Raw genomic sequence first — 20,270 nt, 5'->3', positions numbered from 1 at the left:
ATTTAATATATATGTATCACTTTTTGGAGAAATGTCTGCCACGAAAAAGAAAGCCCTGTTGTTACACTGTGCCGGAGCGGGAGTGCAACAATGGTTCATGACCCTCAGCGTGTCCCCCGATATGGAGGAAGATGAGGGGGAAGCGTCAATTAAGTTGATTTCGAAGTCCTTATGTCCTGCTGAGTCAGGCATGTTTGAGCCGTTTAGGTTGTACAGGTAATAGGGGATGACTTCATCACCAGCCTCTGAGGCCAAGCTAAGTTCTGGAATTCATATGTAAGGGGGTTCCTGCGTCAATTGAAGACGAAATCATTTTAGGCAATATCATAAACAACACTTCTAACCCCAAACCTCGTCAAAATATATTAAAAAATTATTCAAGTCTTGAGGAAGTACTTAAAATAATCAGGGCAATAGAAACTCCAATTAATCACTCCAAAGAGACGAAGGACAGTGTGTTACTGTCGTAGTAGCTCCATAACTAAAGAACGTAAGTGTAGCTTTTGCAACGGTAGCCATGTATTTATTATGTCCGAGTGTCCTACAACAGGACGTGACTGTAACCGGTCTGGGAAAACACGTCACTTTGCCATTTGCTGTAAGTCCCCGAGGTCGTCAGCGTCATCTACCTCATTCCAAGTATCAAAGGTAGTGGATCAGAGGGTGTATGCACATTTCTATGTTAATGGTCAAAGGATCAAGTTTTTACTGGATCTGGGGTCATATGTAAACATTCTTCCGAGTCAATACGTTACTGGATGAAAATTGGAGGAAAATACAGGCCCTATTCAGATATTTTGGATGGAGATATCAACACTATTGGCTCTATCTACCTTAGCATGTCAACTGATGGTGCAAATCCCATGGTGAGACGCTTCGTGACTACAGAGGTGGGTCAACCAATACTGGGGGTTCGTGACTGCCTGAGGCTTCATTTTGTTAGTTTACCCAACCACCCTAATGTATGGCGTGCCCTACAAGAAGACATGGAAAGAGTGGAGTATCTAAGAAAGAAGTTTAAGGCTAATTATGAAGAATCGTGTTCTCATATGAAACACATGAGGGTAGGAGTCCACCTTAACAAGAACACACCCCGCGTTACATACGTAAGCGCCCGTACCTCTAGCCCTGCATGAGCACGTGGATGATAAACTTCGGGACATGGTGGATAGGGGGACACTTAGTGAGTTGTAGTCTCCTATAGTAGCTTTGTTGAAGCTAATGGCAAAGTGCTGATTTGTGCTGACTTCACATACACGATCTCTCCCATTGTGGATATGCATTTATATCTATCACCCTTAATTGCGAATCTCGCCGGGTCTGGCTATTTTTCGAAGTTGTACTTCGCCCACTGCTATGAGCAGTACACATTGGACAATGAGTCAAAGAGATGTTTGGTTATTAACACCCCATTAGGGGTGTCCTACCATATGTACTAGCATCGGCTCATGCTATTGTGTAGAGCACGCAAGAGAAGCTTTTTGAGAGAATCTCAGGAGTGAAGGTCTACAATGATGACGTCCGCATCTTTTCAAAGTCAATATATGAACAAATTAAGACGTTGGAGGAAGTGCATCGTCGGATTGCCAAGGCTGGTGGTCGTTTGAAAGCACAGAAGTGTAGCATACTGAAAAATGCACAGACGTATTTGTCTTTTATGGTGTTAAAGCAAGGCAGGTCGCTGGATCCAGAACTTATTCGTCCTGTCTTGAACTTCCCTGTACTGTCATCATGTATGGAAGTCAAGTCCTCCCTGGATATGGTTCAATACGTCGCTTACTAGGTTCCCAATCTCTCTACTGAGGTAGCTCCACTTCATGAGTTGTCGAGGAAAGGTGCAGCCTTTGAGTGGACAAAGGAGATAGAGGTCAGTTTTAATCATATTAAAACTGGCATTATAGATGGTCTCAAGAAGTTTGAACGGTATCCCCGGGACGAAAATTCACCATTAGAGCAGACAGTAAACCGTTAAAATTGATACTGGATCCAAGGAAGGAACTTCCTAGCGTCGTGTCCGTGAGACTGTCGAGTTATGCGTGATGACCTTATCGTCATTCGACGACATGATTGAAAATGTAAAGGGGGGTGGATAGTTCAAAAGCAGATGCGTTGTCACGTTCCCTTATTGAGCCTATACAAGTGAAAGACCACACCGATGTACTGATGATGAGTTCTCCAGAGGCGACAATACGGGCGGGTGGTAAAGGGGATCAGAACGGTCTGTTGTTCTGGGGCATAAGACTCGTGGCACCAAAGTGACTCTGTATAATGTACCTAGACTTGCTTCACCTGAATCACTGTGTAATGGTGAAAATGAAAACTGTAGTACGCAATGCTAGTGGTGCCCAGTAATATACAAAGGTATTGTGGACTTTTTCCAGGCATGCAAAGTGTGCCAAGAACTCAGCTCAAATCATCTGTCCGTGTTTGCTCCTTACCCTCTGGCCTCTGAGTGGCAAAGAGCAAATATCGACTACGCCCAAACTAAAGGTCGGTTAATTTTGGTTATGATGGATGCAGATTCCAAATGGATTGAAGCAGACTGAAAAAATGATTACTACATATGGATGTATGGGCTAAATGTTTGGAAAGCGACTCCCTAAATGGATCACTGGTCGAAAGGTTCGACGACTGGGAAAATCTGTTTGGTTTGCCAAAGTAGGCAACAGCGAACTTACTTCCCATGTGAATCAGCTTCGCCCTCGACGGTCTCGTTAATTGGGGGCTGATGTCGTGTATTTTAATTAAATGACTGGAAAATCTAAACCCGTGTTTACCTGATGTATTAATGCAATCCTTTTAGTAATCTACCTTTTATTGTTTTACCTTTTTGTGTAGGTACACGTTTGTGTTAAAACTAGTGTCTTGTAGAGCTCAAAAGAAAATAGTCACCTTTTATTTTTATCTCTTGCCTAGTGTTTCCTTTACTGCCACTTAATCTAGGCGACGAGATATAATAGTATTATTATTTTAATTAAGTGAACTGTAATACACCCCATAAACTTTCTCCATTAGCATTATCTACTGTCTTTTCAACATCTCTAAAAAATTTTTGGAGCTAGACTATTGAGTGAAACATTAGTTTTAACACAGCTCGGTAGACGGATATGAGGATACTCGGGATTTGTAGATATCAATTCTACCTCGTCCGCCAGAGGTCTATATTTACTAAGTCTTACGTGTTGTTTCCTTTGTCCTCGTCCTGGATTCATTAACAAAAAGGGCAGAGCCAGTCCATTAGAGGTTTTTTTATTAAAACTCAAGAGTCGTTCGTGAGGGCTACAATTTGGGGCAGTGTATAAAAGAGGCCTAATTGAGTGTAACACTTTTGGTAGCACTTTCTTCTATGGATTGGTATTGAGTAAGTTTGCCTTTAACACGAAAGATACGGCTTTCCATGTCATACCATTATAACGTTTCACTTGTCCATTTCCTTTGGGATTGTAAGGTGTTATCCTCCTTGTGGCGATGCCTTTTTGGATGAGGAAATATTTGAGCTCCATAGACATGCAAGATGTTCCTCTATCAAAATGAATGTAAGACGGTAATCCAAATACTGAAAACAGATCACCAAGACACTTTATTATCTCAGAGGTTGAGAGATCCGTGCAGGGGTAAGCAAAAGGGAAACGGGAGTATTCTTCAATAATAGTGAGCATATACTTGTTTTTGTTTGAGCAGGGTAACGGATCCTTAAAATCAATAGCTAGGGTTGCGAAAAGTTGGGTAGCTTTGATTAAAGTACCTGCTTGATTTTGATCAAATTTAGGATTGAGCTCCTGTCATTGTAAGCAGTTTTGAGTAATTTTGTTTATATCTTTGATTGAGTATGTAAGGTTTTTGGCTCTTAAGAAATGAGCCAATTTATTGATAATGGGGTCGCATAGATTTTGATGTAGAATTTTCAGACTGTCTTGATTAAGTATGATAGAACCACATATTCTAGAAAGGTTGTCAGCAACTAAGTTTTTCTTCTGGCTTGGCGGATAATTTCGTAGTAGAAACAAGATAATTCTAATCTCCATCTCAATATCTTTTCCTTCTTGATTTTATTAGTGTGGTGTTGATCGAACATAAAAGAAATACTTTGTTGGTCGGTGATGAGTTAAAAGAATAGAAAATGCCTCCACTTTTTGAGAGCTACTACGATGGTGTATTCTTCTTTTTCTATAGATGAGTGTCTTTGTTCGGCAGTAGAGAGTATGCGGGAGAAGAAAGCATCGGGTCTTCTTTCTTGGGCGGGGTACCTCTGATGGCGTAATTAGAGGGGTCAGTTTCTACAGAAGGGCTCTTAGTAGTATCTGTAGCCCCGATGACCAAATTCGATATTTTCTTTTAATCATTTCAAAAAGAGCAACCTCTTCCTCAGACAGAGGGAAAGTTTGGGCATTGATGAGGGGCTGGATCTTATCGGATTACCTAGCTGTCCATTTTGTGTAGTATGAAAATATTCCCAAAACTCGTTACAAAGGGGATTTTTCTTTTGGAATTTGCATTTCTTAGAGACCAAAATCCTATTAGGGACTGGGTTGATGGTTCCTTCCTCAACAAAACAACCCAGAAGCATTATTGATTTTGCTGAAAAGACAGACTTTTCACGATTTAGTGTCAATGAGTACTTATTTAAAGCTAATAGAAAAGCTTTCAAATTATCATCATGTTCTTCTTGATTACTTCCGCAGACAGTAACATCGTCTATATATGCATGTGTCTTTTTGAGCCGTTCTTCACTAGTAATACGACACGGCCTTAGATGCAGAGGACACTAAAAGCCTCCAATAAATATGTGACGTTTTCTTGGCTTAATAAAAGGAAGTAGGTCTTAACACAAACTATAAAAAGAGTGCGTATACTTACAGTTACCATTACTCCAGAAAAAATAGCTATTTCATTCATGCAGGCACTAAACTGGTCAAATATGGCCAAACCATGGCCCCAATAGCGGAAATGAGACGTATAATTACCTTGGGGTCCATTACTCGCCGTTGGAAGTCAGCTTTGCAACGTATTTGACAAGTTGAGGGATGGTATAAGAAACCTTCAGACCAGAAAGCTCTGTGTCTTCCACAGATACATAGGTCGAAGTCATCATTTCATCCCTCATCTAAATTACCCACTCACCTACACAAGATGCAGGTTTACTCATTTAAAGGAGTGTGACCTACTGATAAGGAGATTAGTAAGAGAGTGAGTATGGGGGTACCACGATACTCCTCAAGATTTTTACCATGCTCGGGTGGCTAATGAAGGGTTGGGACTACTTATGCATATGATGCTTATGCTATTTTAGCATTGCAAGCTTAAGTGTTGGGCGTTCCCTAAAATGGTGTTACATTCAAGGAATTCCTAAATTTCAAACAGATGATACACTCGCTACAGCTGAGTTTATTCTTCTTCATGATAAAGTGATTGATATTCACAACAGTCGCTCAATGAAGGCTCTAGAGTATATAAAGGCACCAAATAAGAAAAACTTTCATTTTTGCAGAAAGTATTTTTAATGGTTTTGAAAATTTATACGAAAGCTCTTCATTCCAAGTTGGATGAAAGTAAGACTTTCAAAAAGAAAAACAGGCGCTCTTGGCATTATTGGTGATATCAAATGTATCTGTTTTTTGATCTCACATGTGGATTCAATGGAACTCTCGTACCTCTCACCATATAAACTTTGCTAGGATCATTTGCAAATTTGGTTCAATGCTGTGAGATCACGCAATGAATTGAGTTATAATCCTACCTGTAGACTATTAAGCAGCGCATATCGATCTCTTTCAAATTCATGGAAGCAAAAAGATTGTCGGAAGTTCTTCTAACTGTAACGGCTCTTGATGAAACTATTGTATTAAATATATCGTATAATACATGGACCTTGAGTTATGTGATGCCAACTGTTGAAGAATTTTATCCAGAGGAAAAACAGACAGATGAAAACAAGAACTCTGAACTAAAACACTTGAGAGTATGTGAATTTTCTTTCAGATGCAAAATATGTACATAATCTTTATGTTCCATTGTACAATAAATCATTCAATTAAATGTCCTACTTGTAAGTTAGCACTCATTCACTGGGATCCCTCCAAGGAAGAATCGTTAATTCTTTTCAAGAGTTATGCCATCTTTTCTAAGATGAGTGATGACGGACTACGATCTCCTTAAAGAAGAATGTCTAAATTACTTTATGAATCGGAGATCATATTTTGACGCTATCAAAATCTTGCTTTTGACAAAAAGGCTTTCGACAAATTGTTGCAAAAGATTTTGTTGACTGAAACACTTTTCCTTTTTCCAAATCTTATTAAGTCACATATATCAGAAACTGCAATAGGAACAGATAATCTTTATTAGAGACTTTATCAACTTGTCATAAAAATATTTAAATGTACGTCTAAAGAGCTTCTAAAGAGAGTTTTAAAACGTTCTGGGAACAATATTCACCGTTTAAGAATATTTTCCAATGTATAAAATAATCAGCACTGGATTATTATTTAGGTATTTTTCATGTTCAGATACAGTAAAATTATAAATTTAAATTTATTAAATGACATTTTCTATGTATAAATATATTCTAAATATGAATATCAAAATATGTGTCTTATTCTCTTGATAATTATAAGCTAAAATTGTAAAATATATATTCAGAAACTGGTATTAGAAAGATATGCTTTCAATTGAAACATTCACAAACAACTGTATAACATAAATTAATAAAAACAATAACATTTCCAATTGACAGTTTAGATCGTATTTTGTGTATAAATTAGATCAAAACATTTTGACCTTTGCCTCTTGCTCAAAAACTCCTATGTTATCCTATGTTATGTTCTAATTAAGCGCTTATAGTTTGCTCCTAATTAATCCATTGATACTAATAGAGCTGCAATAACTTTACTTTCTTCTCAATTGATATTCAATGGATTCATAATTGGCGAATCTCCCATATAACTTACTAATTTACTACAAGCTTTTATTGTTAAATATAGAAGGTTAAAAGTAAATAACATAATATACCTATATATAACTTAAGTCTTTTATTAGAATAGTTATTCATATAAATTATTAAATAATATTTAATTTAATTTGTGTTGACTATGTCAACAGATCCTTTAGATTTTGTTATATTATTGGCAAAATTCCGGGACTCTTCAAGGAATAATTCGAGGTACAATGAATAAAAGACATAAATTAATACATATACAATAAAAGACTGGTTATTTCGCATATGCTTTTGATAGAATGGTTTTCGACATACACATCGAAATTGTATACAATATGTTGTAAGTTGTGTAAGTAAATTACTACGATTATTTATTCAACTACATCAGCGTTTCCCGAAGTGGACGATAGTTCCCCCTGTACGGTAATGGGGCGATTGGGGGGGGGGGCTTTAGAATAAAACAGTGGTGATGACATATTATTAGTTATTACATAAAACAAACAAATTGATTCACCAAATTAAAACAAATGTGATTACAAGGTAGCAGCAATAAATATGTTGAATACTATCCGGTTGATATGATAGAGTACGCTATATCAAGATCGTATTATTGTACTTCATTACTGTTGCCTTTATATTTTTTCCTATACTGAGTATACTATTATTTCTAATACAAACAGACTACTTAGAATAAATATGTACTTATACTTTAGTCAAAACCGTGGAATTACAAAAAGTAAGATCCATAAGTTAAAATCCAAATGATGTACCCTAAAACATCAAGTAAGTACTCTCATGGCCATTGTGGTTTAAATAGTTAAAGAAATAAAGGGTTATTGATGCAAAAAATATCTCAATAGAGTTTTATAAATACATTCTGTTTATTCATCTTGTGATGTATGCAAATGATTTCTTCAGCCAAATGCAAGCCTCTCAACTTGAACAATAACAATGTCCCTGCAACTGGTCAATAAACTACATCTTCGGAAAAATATTCAAAAATCAACTTCTTATGGACAATAAGAAAATGAAAGCAGTTCATATTTTTTTCACCTGAATCGTTTTTCTCCCATGTACACCGTTCGGATTCCTTTCAATGTCTAAGCTAGGTATACTCTATTGTACAAGGTTGCCGAGATAAATCCGGACAAAATTCAAAAGTGTATTTCTAAAATTTGAGATAAATAGAGATATACGCAATAAAACAACAATAATTTGTTTGATATTAATGTATTATTTTATATAATGTGACTGCCTTCAGCGGCAATCACTTTCTTGATCCTGACCCAGAAGCTCTTGCATGCATTCTCCACATCTGCAGCCGAGATCCTCGCCCACTCCTTCTTTATGGTTGCCTTCAGGCTGTTCACGCTGTTGTAGTGGTTTGACCATAACTCCCTCTCCAACTTTCCCTAGAAGAAGTAATCCAACAGATTGCAATAGGCAGAGTAAGAGGGCCAGCCCTGGGGGGGGAGGCAGAAATCGTAAAATTTGATTCTGATGAACTCTGGGCTGATCTTGGACGTGTGGTAGGTAGCAAGGTAGCAGAGTCCTGTTGCCACACGCAGGGCTCAGGGACGTTTTCTTACACCTACGGAAGCACAGTGGATCTCCAGCACTCCACATACACATAAGAATTGACCTGTTCTCCCTTCTTTAAGAAGAATGGTGGCATGCCCTTCCCGGTGCTGGTGATGAACCCCAAGACCATGATGGAGCTGTAGTTCTTGGACTTATACACATAGAGGACATTGTCCTTAGACGTGGAGAGCCATCTGTCATTTTGAGAGTTCCTTTGGCGTTCAATAGTGAATATTTTTACATCTGAGAAAATGACATGTGACCTGCATTGGACGTCTTGAGCCTAGAGAGCAGAGTCTTGCAGTGGACCAATCTGACCTGTTTCATTTAACAGGTGACGCATAGAAAACTTGTAAGGAAGTCATACCAAGCTCCCCCCAATCCCTTTAAGATGTTGCTACGAACCACACCCTTCCTCCAGGCAAGTGTTACCTGATTCAATGATGGATCAGCGGTTACGGTCCTCTTCAGATCTACCAGAAGACGAAGAGTGACTTTACGATCACTTCTGGTACTATGTGGGGACTTTTCCTACTTTTCGTGATTTTTAAACCTGGTTTAGATGTCGTAGACAATACTTCTGGCGTATCACGTGAACTTGATGATAGCTACTGCTCCATGGCCTACAAGAGCGAGTTCGATGACTTGATCTTTTGGTTTGCTCCATGAGCCTAAGTGTCTATTTTGATAAAAAATTGGGAAAATATACAATATAAACAAGACTGCAATCTCTTAATTGAGACAATCTTATGTGAGCTCAGTGCAGGGATACCAGTTTTATTATCAATTGCATTTTGTCCGGATTTATCTAGGGAGCCCTGTAAAAGCCAGTTGAAATAAAATTATACAGTTGATTATAAGTTTTTATTTTAGGAATATTCATAGTTCGGAACGAATTTGGAACTATCTAAACAAACTGTGGTTTCTAGAATTTTATCAAGTGAACTAACAAATTAGCGTTGGTTCTTTTATTTACATATACATAGTATTAATAATTTGAAATCATGATTCTACATGTATTGTTGATTAATAATAAAGATTTTAAAATACACTCATTTCATAAGTAAAATTTATACGCATTTGTTCCTAGCCAAAGTCCAGAAAATAAAGTTTATTACACCCCTTCAAAGCATTCGTTCCAGTTAAGCGTTCAACTACTTTACTGAAAAAACAAACAATATAAATGGACCAGATATAGCCTTGCTTTCAAAGGTGCAGACGGAGAATATTTAAATTACTCAAATTTGACATAAGCCTACTTCATGTTAAATAAAATTATATCAGACAATCAGGTATCTTTTTTTAATTCGCTGAGTTATAAAAAGTTTGCAGAGGTTATTTGAGTCGTGAGTTTGGCAGCTCATATTTCAAAGAAAACTTTGAATATTGACCTTTTACCAAATGATCTAATTAAAATGGAGATTTTGTCAGTCTGTTGCCAGTACCCCAGTAGTTTGGACTCACTTGGAAGGGATAAGCCGCGCAGTACTCACGAGGATATCACCGGACATGGGAGAAAAATCATTAAAGATATTTTAAAAATTGATTAATCGTTTTTCCATAAAGTAAAAAAAAACAACAACGTGAGCTGATTGATTCAAATTATGACTTTGAAGTTGTGGCTGCTAGAAAAGAACATTCCGTAAGGTTTGTCCTGAAGCAAGACCAAGAATTCATTAAGAAGCACCAGAAAATGACGTTGAATAATCCTGAGCAGTCAATGAGAACCATGCTACAGGTAAAAGTCATACACTATGTAAAACGAGATAAATATACTTGCAAAAATGGATTGCTCGCAACTTCTTAGTTTTTATTTTGGACAACCAGCCATACTCACTATAACAAAAGCTAAAATAAGATCCGACCCGATGTGAAATATATTTTTTTTAGATTTGGACAATTTTTGGATAAAAAATTATTGATTTGGACAATTTTTGGATAAGAAAATTATTGATTTGGACAATTTTTGGATAAGAAAATTATTGATTTGGACAATTTTTGGATAAGAAAATTATTATTTTCACTATATTCAACACAAATCCAGTTTTTTCCCTGATTGCTAACAAAAATGTGTAAAAAAGCTTGAAATATATATTTAAGAATTCTAAATTACATGTGTTACATTCATGACAACCGTTAATTTTAGAGAAAATTTCGAAAGAAGTTGTGAAGGTATCCTTGAAGGACACAATTTTTTTTTAGTGAAACCAATGATCGTGCTAGTGATTATTAATTTAAGAGTAAATGTAAAGGAAATTAGGGAACTGAACGCTACAATCCCATTTGTAGTGTTCAACGTTTAAAATAAATTCACGTGTCGAGTACTAAAAATGGGATTGTAGCGTTCAGTTCCCTAATTTCCGTTATATTTACATAATCTCTGTTTTATTCTGTTCTCTTTTTATTCTCTAAACCTTATAATCTCATTTAAAAAAAGTCCTCATATATACATACCAACATGTAGTAAAACTAATTCTTAGAATTTTGAAGTATTTTTTCTTCGATATGAGTAGTCGTTTGTTAGTCTAAAATCGTTTTTAGAAAAGGGCTATTTGTTGCCATGGCCTTGAAAGCCAAAATAATTTTTACCGGAACCCTCTTTTGAGCTGTAAAAAACCTATATGAAAAATTTCAGCAAATTTCATTAATTAGTTTGACTGTGAATCCCAGACACACACAAATGTTCGCATTTAAGATATGAATAATAATTCTAGATAGAGATAATTTTCTACGAACAGTTACTTTAATTTTAACTTTAACCCGATAAATCTTTGTTTTTTGGTGCTACCTCTGATAAAAAACGTTATGGTCTGCGGAACATGGTAAAAAAGCTTTTAATTTTCTTCAATCAATATATGTATATAGATACATAGTATTGGCATGTCAAAGGACAGTGGGGCTAACATTCAAGGCCCACAACTTGAGGGGACGATTTTTATTTAAATAATTCGATTTATTTATTAGTTTTTGAATTTCCATTTACGTTACTCAACCAAAAGACTTTTTTATACATTAAAGTTAGTAATACTTTTCTCAAAAATCAAAAAATATCATTTGAAAAATTCTTAATATTTTGTTCCGTTCCTATTTGAGAGTCGTAGGCACTTTATTTTAAAATATAAAGGAATAATGTACAGTAATTCTTGATCAAACGAACCTTCAATCGTGTTAAACGAATACTATCTACACTTTTAGTGACTTTTTAGTGACATTGTTTATAATTTTTAGGTCAATTTATTTGTTTTATATACTAATATGTTAGAAAAGATATTTTTTACCTATAATATTTATGTATCTAGCCTTCAAATTGAAAATATCCAGTTTCATACTGTTTTTAGTCGAACATTCCCATTAATTCCTTAATATCCTGCTAATCTTTAGAAATTTACGTTAATTTCCCAAAATCCCATTGGAAAGTTTGCATGTTTGAATATTCACGGAATTTGCAACCCTACACTTATAATATTACAATATTTAAACCCGTTATCCTGTGGTTCCTGCACCACTGCTTTTTGAGACTTAATTTTTTTTAAATTCTTCTACAATTTTGTTAAAAAAAATTGTGGTGTCAAATTTAAATTTATTTGCAGTTCCTTCCGAATTAACTTAAGAACTTCAGATGAGCGACTTAAAACATTCTTTTGAATAATGAAGTAATGTTTTAGTTATCTACGATAAATATTTAATTACAACTTTATGAAAAATAGAAGGCTTTAGAAATTCCTAGCTTAAAAGTAAGTATATTTATTGCTGAATACTCATGTGGGTAGATTCTACATTTGTTTAAAATAATGTGTTGTTTGATTTTTAAATTTATCGGTATGTTTCATGAACACTTCATAATCATATTTAATGCCTACTTTAAAATATCAAAAGAGGTGGAGTAAAGTCTCTCATTGAAAACCAACTATAGTCGGATGTCTTTGATATTTAGATTCAAATCTTTTCGCCAGGGGTATTTTTAATCTCTTTTAAGGAGGGCTCAAGCAACCCCCTTAAAATGTTTATCATATACAAATAAAACGAACCTATTTAGATAACGTTATTGGGACGTTGGGATAACACGCCAAAATGATGAAAGCTAGCAATGCTCCTGCTTGACAGACAAGCCCAAGTCCTTAAATATTTTGATTGAGTCTATTTGAAATCCTCAGATTCATTTTTACAATCTGCAGGGAATTTCCTCAAAAATGAGAAAATTTCATTGCTGTTTTGGCATTTCGATATTTTTATTTTGTGCCATTTTTATGGCAAACTGTTCAAGCAAAAGTTGGCAATTTAACAACTATCTACACTTGTGATTCAGTAGGTCTCTCTCCATTCTGAATGATGGCTTCATTACAGAGACGAACAGAAGAACAGCTGGCCTTGATGAAGTCTGAGGGTCTGTTGCACTCCTCTGTGATCACGGCCTTTAGGGTATAGACATTCGATTGAGGAGTCTTGTTTGCCGTGCCCTTCGAGATACACTAAACAGCAAAGTCCAAGGTGTTCATGTTGGGTGAGGACCAAGTCCAGAAGTCTGCCGGCCAAAAGGAAACCATGTTCTCCCTGTAGAAGTACTGCTCCTCCTTGGATGTGTGTGCCGTACCGCCGTCTTGGGTAATCACATAGTTGTTCTTGGGGAACTTGCTCTTCAACCATGGCAAGCCATGGTAGCCGAGGACTTTGTAGAAGCTGTCTTTGTTGACTTTGTCGTTGGCATTGAAGAAGTAGGGAGGGATCTTGCTGCCGTCGGACACCACCAAGCTGAGGAAAGGGACATCAGCTGGAGGTTTGGCAATGAAAGTTACCTCGAAATGAGTTCCTAATTCAGTAAAGAAACTATCATTTCTTCTGTTCAGAACAGCGTCCACTTGTCGACTTGTTCGCGAAGGAGATCGATACATTCTGCTGTTTTGCTTGCTGCTCTTATATTTTTGATTGCAAAAATAACAAAACAAACATCAAATTGTAGCTTTTTGATATTTCTTTAGAACAGTACCAATACAAAATTTTCAGACTTTTAGAACTGAGGCTAGATGGCCTCGAAGTTGATTTTGAGTTGTGAGTCCTCACCCTGTATAAATATTAGTTTGTTACTTTTAGGCTTTTCTTTATTTCAATTCTAAATTAGTTCTTCCAATTCAAAATTAATGATGACAAGCAGTTTTGAATAACAAAGATTGTAGATTGCTAATATTTTGCTACTTGTTCTTACTCAATTTCCTTTTTTACTCTATAAAAGGTATTTTGAAGAATACCATTATACCGAGTAAAATATTGAAATTATTTTGATTAAAATGTTTTCTAGTCCTGTCACAGCTTTCGAGGCTATTTAAATCTTTGTTTTGAGATTAAGTCAATTCTCAAGTTTTTAATTACTTGCTGGAATCCAAGTCTTCACTTTCAACTTTTTCAATAAATGTGTTAATCAATTCAAAAGTGCTTCAAAGTCATTAATTCGTCTTTGGGACCCAATTGCGAGTCAAGTATCAAATTAAAATAACAAACCACAGTCAATATTACTCAGCTTAACACATAATATGTAAACACAATTCTTTTGAAAAAAAAATAAAAACATTCTAAAATCCATAGGTATTCACAAAAGTTAAAAAATTAAATTACAAATATTAAAAAAATTTAAAAAGCTATAGTTATTTAAAAAAAATAAATTTTTGGGAATAAAATTACAAAAATCCACTACTGATACTAAAAAATAAATGGCAATTATTAGATATTTTAAATTTTTTTAAATGAAAAGCACCCGGTATAAACATAAAATTAAATATTTTCAAACAAAATTTTAAATATTAAATTGCAAAAAAATCTATTTTCTATTTACAAAAAAAAATTAAATATTTTGAAACAAAATTTTAAATATTAAATTTGAAAAAAATCTATTTCTATGTACAAAAAAAATAAATTTTTGGAAAAACAAAAATCAAGAATCCACAGCTACACACAGAAAATTAAATTTCAAATATTAAATTTCTCGGAAAAAAATTTCAAAATTCATAATTATTCAAAAATCCATAGTTATTCACAAAAAATTACAAATATTAAATTTTTTGCTCTGCTGCATAGTTATCCAGAATTACCTTTTTTTAAGGAAATCAATCTTTCTAAAAAAAAAAAAAATAACCCCTTGTTTCCCTTAAAATGTTTTCATAATTACCAAAAAAATTCAGGTAAAAAACAAAATTCCATTTGTTTTTGTGTGTTGGGGGGAGGTGGCTACACACCCTCCAGCCCACCCATTGTGAACGCCGTTGGTAAATGGTTATTTAACAGAACAATTAGGGAGGGGGATATTTTGTACAAATGAATTGAAGATAATAATCAAATTTATCTTTCAACGCAGAATTCAAAACTTAATCTTAATTTTTCTCTCTGTCATCTGAATTTTGAAATATCTGGGATTATAATAATTCCGAAATATTATCGTTCAGAGTCATTTTTTACCCTTAAAACGATCCCCAAATTAAAATTAGGATCAATAAAACTTATGTAAAAGTGTTTTTCATCATTAAAAAGAGTTTTAATGATTTTTTATCTTTATGGCTAGATTATTTTTTTCTTGAAATGTGTCATATTTGAAATTTAATTTAATTTTTTAAATTTTTTTTCCAAAAATTTAACTTTCCAAATTTTTTTCTACAAAAATTAATTTTTTGCAAATAGCTATAGATTTTTGAAGTTTTTCTCCAAAATATTTAATTTTTTCAATTTTTTTTCTAAAAAAATTAATATTTTGGGAATAGTTATAGATTTTTGAAGTTTTTCTGCATAAAATTTAATTTTTTTAAGTATAGCTACGGATTTTGCCTATTTTTTATTTTTTTTTTTCAAATTTTTATTTATTTTGTGAATAGTTGTTGATTTTGGATTTTTTTTTTAAAAGTTGAATATTTGAAATTTATTTCCAAAAAATTTAATCTTAGTATTTTTTTGAAGAAAAAAATCCAAAAACTAAGCCCTATCACTCCCCGATTTGTTCTTCTTCTGTTAACAATATCTTTGATATCCGAACTTTGGAACATGAAAATGTCCCTTTCTGTCTAGTGGAAAAAGAATGCAGTCATTCTGCGTGCTCGGGGTGCAACTAGTGAAATGTTGAGGGTTATTCTATTGTCGCCATCTCTGATAGGAAAACTATCAACATATTCTGAGATGAGTTACATCCATCTGTAGATGGGACAGATCGGTAAATGAGTTACTATAATTGTAATATAATTTTGGGTAATCCTTCGTACACTATATAGGATAATTGCAGATTTTTTTTTGCCGTAGATTTGTCTAAGGGAAATTTCGTCGAAGTTCCATTTAAAACATTTGACAGAAAAATGATATTTACTTTATTCATATATGATAGTATATTTTTATTCCATTTATTTTGATAATGTATTTACCGTTGTAGTACTTTAAATAAATTAAACAATATACAAGAATTGATTATCACTTCTCTGATATCGATTAATAATTATCATTTGGCATGATGTATTCTCATATTGGAAAATAATCATAGATTATTGAACATGCATAACATCAAGCAAAAGCCATGATTTTCACATCGTTATCATCCATAATGTGTCTGAAGAAGAAACTGTTGACTGTTGTGAAGTGAAGCTCTTAGAAAATTCGGGGAGGCACTCAAAGGTCGTGCCATAAAAGAACAGGAGAAAACTAGGAAAAAAAATACATGACAATTAATTGATAACAGAGAAGTGAATAACACTTTTTCCATTACATAGGATTGCTGTCGTGTTTGTTTTTTATTTAATTAATTTAATGTAATACAACGTCAAGGATTCGTACTACATTCGAACCCCATATAACTGTGGGTGTTTATACAATGATAGTTAACTAATGAAAATACATTTTTCTGCAAAAGAAAATTTAAATTAAATTATATTTATTACATATATCATATATCCACATTACCAATTCATAGATTGCTTAACATCTTAAGATACATTTTTCTTAGTTCTCCATATGTTAAGTGAGTTTCTGCTTCAAAATCTTCAAGTTTAAAATGAAAAAAGCTAACATCTTTTTTAGAGCTATCAACGGATTTACTACTTATTTAGACAATAATAAAATGTATATAAAAACTCCTCATATATCATTAAAATAAATATGTATAATTTTTTAACAGTTATCTAATTTATTGGAATAGCTAAATTCCATATTTGATGTTGGAAATTTATGCAACATAATTCATTTTAATATCATCGACCAGATGTTTTACCAGCATGGCAACAAGGAACCAAGCAAGTTGAAGACATATTTCACGTCTAGGATGAATAACACTGGCAATTTTTCTTGCATGGTTTTTTATTGAATCTAGCTGCATTTTGGCTACTGATTGCCAATCTATGATTAGTTTTTGCATATCATATCAAGTTATTTGAACAACGGGACGATAAAAAAATAGTACAACACATACTAAAAATCTTTAATTTACGAGAGAAGCATAATAAATTATTTTTGTTTTAAATGGTTTTATTTGCATATTGGCAACTGATTTCAATACATCACTAGTTATTAGTTATCACAGGAGGTTTTTGAACTATAGGTTGATTAAAAGGTTTTTTTTTTATTCCATTCGAACCCAGTGATCCTTGTCAGCTCTTTTTTTCCAAGTAGCAAAAGAAACAAGGGTATTTTGTGTAACCTCCTTGTTGAGGCAAAAGTAAGTTCACTTTTTTAAATACACAAAGATTAACTACTTGTGATTGCGGTATTTAAATCGTGCAAGTAATATTTTGATGTTTCTATACTCATCTTTCATGGAGACTGAGTGTCTAAGCCGTGCATACTATGTGAGGTACCCATTTTTTGTCTTGTTCTCCAAGCGGTACTTTAAAATAAGCAAGTTACACACTTTTAATGAAGGGAATTATGTTCCGTCTTTGTGGTGATAAAGTGAAGTATCCACAGATATATCAGAATATATCTAGTTTGCTAAATCACATTTTTTCTACCTGAGGATGTAGGCACCGATAGCTTATACACTTATACAGATGTGTTCTGATTTCATAAACAGCTATGATGGCGATTTAAAAAATGTGTAATAATCCCCAACGTTTACTAAATTTAAATGAGAGCGACACAAGAAAGCGCATCCAATGATAGCTACACTAGTATCAATCGGCTAAAAGTCTGTTCACGGTACAGAACATATATAATATTGGTTTTGTATTAAGGGAACTAAAATCTCTCAAATATTGCACTCTTAATTATAAATTGGGAAAAAATAGCAAACTTAATGCAAAATTTCAACAGTACAGTAAGAAGTTCCTTATATTAAATCGAGTTCCCCATTTCTAAATAATTAATAACTTCTTATCGATATTTCAGAGTAGTTTTAGATTACACATGTGTAAGTCAAATAGAATATAGAGACTTGATGGTATAACTCGTGCCAATGGTGATAATCTCATTCAATTATGCAGATTGTATAATATAAAATTAAACATATTAGATGGGAAATTATTATGTTCGAGTACATAATATAATCAAGAAACATGATTTTATTATATTTATAAATGATAAGAATTTCAGAAAAATAAATAGATTCTTGAATTTCTCTCTGTAAAAATGCTTATCTTTGAATGCTTTAAAAAAATTGCTAATCTTGATAAACACATAATCATGTATTTAAGCAAAGTTTGGATAACAATATTCCTTAATTACTGCTCTAAAAATGAAGGGTCTTCTTCTCCTAACTACTCTTTTAATCTTGAGTGTCTCTTTCGTATATAGTGAGGAAAATCTAAACTTTTTGTCTTATGAATTTATAGATGAAATAAACAAAGTATCTACCACATGGAATGCCGGACAAAATTTTCATGCAAAAACACCTTTAAAATACATCAAAGGATTAATGGGTACAAAGATGAAAAATGAAAGTACCCTCGAAGTTCTTAGAATCCCTAACGATGTTCTCCTTCCCAAGGAATTTGATGCAAGACAGCAGTGGAAGAATTGCCCCTCAATTTCATTGATTAGAGATCAAGGAGGCTGTGGATCCTGTTGGGCCTTTGGAGCAGTGGAAGCTATGTCAGATCGTATTTGCATTCATAATGGAAAATCGGTTAATGTTTCCTCAGAAAATTTACTTGCATGTTGCGAGGATTGTGGATTGGGATGCCTTGGTGGATTTATAGAAGATGCTTGGATATTTTGGAAAGATACTGGACTTGTCTCCGGGGATTTGTACAAGACTGAGACAGGCTGTCAATCATATTCCATTCCTCCTTGCGAACATCATATTAATGGAACGAGGCCACCATGCACTGAATCAGGAGATACACCTAATTGCGTTCACTCCTGTCAAAAATCATATCCAGTGAGTTACAAGAAGGATAAGTCGTTTGGTAAAAAAGTTTACTCAGTCCACTCAGATGTCAATAGTATTCAAAAGGAAATATTCGCTCATGGACCCGTTGAAGCTTCATTTACGGTTTACGAAGATTTTTTGAGTTATAAGAGTGGTGTTTATAAGTATGTTAAGGGAGAGATGCTGGGTGGTCATGCCATTAAAATCCTTGGTTGGGGTGAAGAGAAAGGAGTTCCATATTGGTTAGTTGCAAATTCATGGAATAGCGATTGGGGAGATAAAGGCTACTTTAAAATTCTTCGAGGGAAGAATGAATGTGATATAGAAAAAGATGTGGTTGCCGGTCTACCCATATAAAACAAAATTGTTATGGTTAAAAACATTTATAATTGATTGCAAATAAATTCAAATCGTGACTTCCATATACCTTCATTTTTCATTTAAATTATATTGTATCACTGAGGATTTGTTGGGGAGCTTTCATACATATTATTAAAGCAAAGTTTGAGTTTGTATGTTAGTCGATGCCTTATTACTCCGGGCAATGCTGGATAGTACCGCCAATTAATTAATAAAGAAGTATATTGTAAGGCTATAATTTCATAAATTCAAATTCATTTAATTTCTCAAAGAAATAATACCAACGATTGATCTTAGTCATGCTTAATTTGGTTTTTGAAAACGACAGATATAGGGGAAAATGTTAATGTTGGATGCAGAAATATTTAATTTTCTAAAATTAATCTTTCTTTACTTATACTTATCTGTGTTCTTATATGGGCTTGTGTTAGCTTATTGAACTTAAATTAAATCTTGCAACTTATTCCTACATATATAAAACGCCAAAGTTTTTCTTTGATCTGTTGCTATATGTCACCTGTGATGGTGAGGAACAGGATACCTATCTCCCCCAAACCATATACTCCCATCTTTTTTATCCTTATTATTGAGAAGTAAATCATAGAGGCCAAAGCCATAAATGAATAGTATTATGGTTGTTAGGAGTGGTTTTAGGGAAATACTACTTTTGATATTGAATAAGAAAGTAATGGGGAATGTGTGTTGTTTTTGTGACTTATACAAGTTTCTAAACAAAGTGGTAGAGAGTGGCACTGTCTTGCGACAAAATAATACAACTCCTTGAAGGATAAGGGTACTTAATACAAAATACAGGTATTTTCCTCCGATAGAGGGCTCTATGAATTTTTTTATTACACTACCAAACTACAGACTTTCAGAGCAATTATATAAATAGTATTTTTATATTAGTTTTGCTCAGGTTCTATTAATAATTAGAAGACGCAGAAATGATAAATAAATATTTTCTTGTAAAGGTGAAATCATTTGATTCCAAATCTCTGGGACTTTTTCACTAAAGATGCTCAAGTAAAATATATAAAGGAACTTGAGACCTGGGCGTTAGGTTAACTG

General features: G+C 33.8%; 1 protein-coding gene across 1 annotated transcript; it reads left to right on the top strand.

Annotated features, from left to right (window-relative positions):
* The first annotated feature begins 18,240 nt into the window (after window positions 1-18,240).
* On the top strand, window positions 18,241-19,261 carry LOC121127728 (cathepsin B-like). Its single transcript, XM_040723210.2, has one exon. The coding sequence runs from the start codon at window positions 18,384-18,386 to the stop codon at window positions 19,194-19,196; it is 813 nt and encodes a 270-aa protein (XP_040579144.2). The 5' UTR covers window positions 18,241-18,383; the 3' UTR covers window positions 19,197-19,261.
* Window positions 19,262-20,270: the final 1,009 nt, after the last annotated feature.

Source organism: Lepeophtheirus salmonis, chromosome 13 (genome assembly GCF_016086655.4).
Source record: "Lepeophtheirus salmonis chromosome 13, UVic_Lsal_1.4, whole genome shotgun sequence".
Taxonomy (NCBI): Eukaryota; Metazoa; Arthropoda; class Copepoda; order Siphonostomatoida; family Caligidae; genus Lepeophtheirus; species Lepeophtheirus salmonis.
Note: the sequence above shows the minus strand (reverse complement) of the source record. Positions and strands in the feature narration are given on the sequence as shown.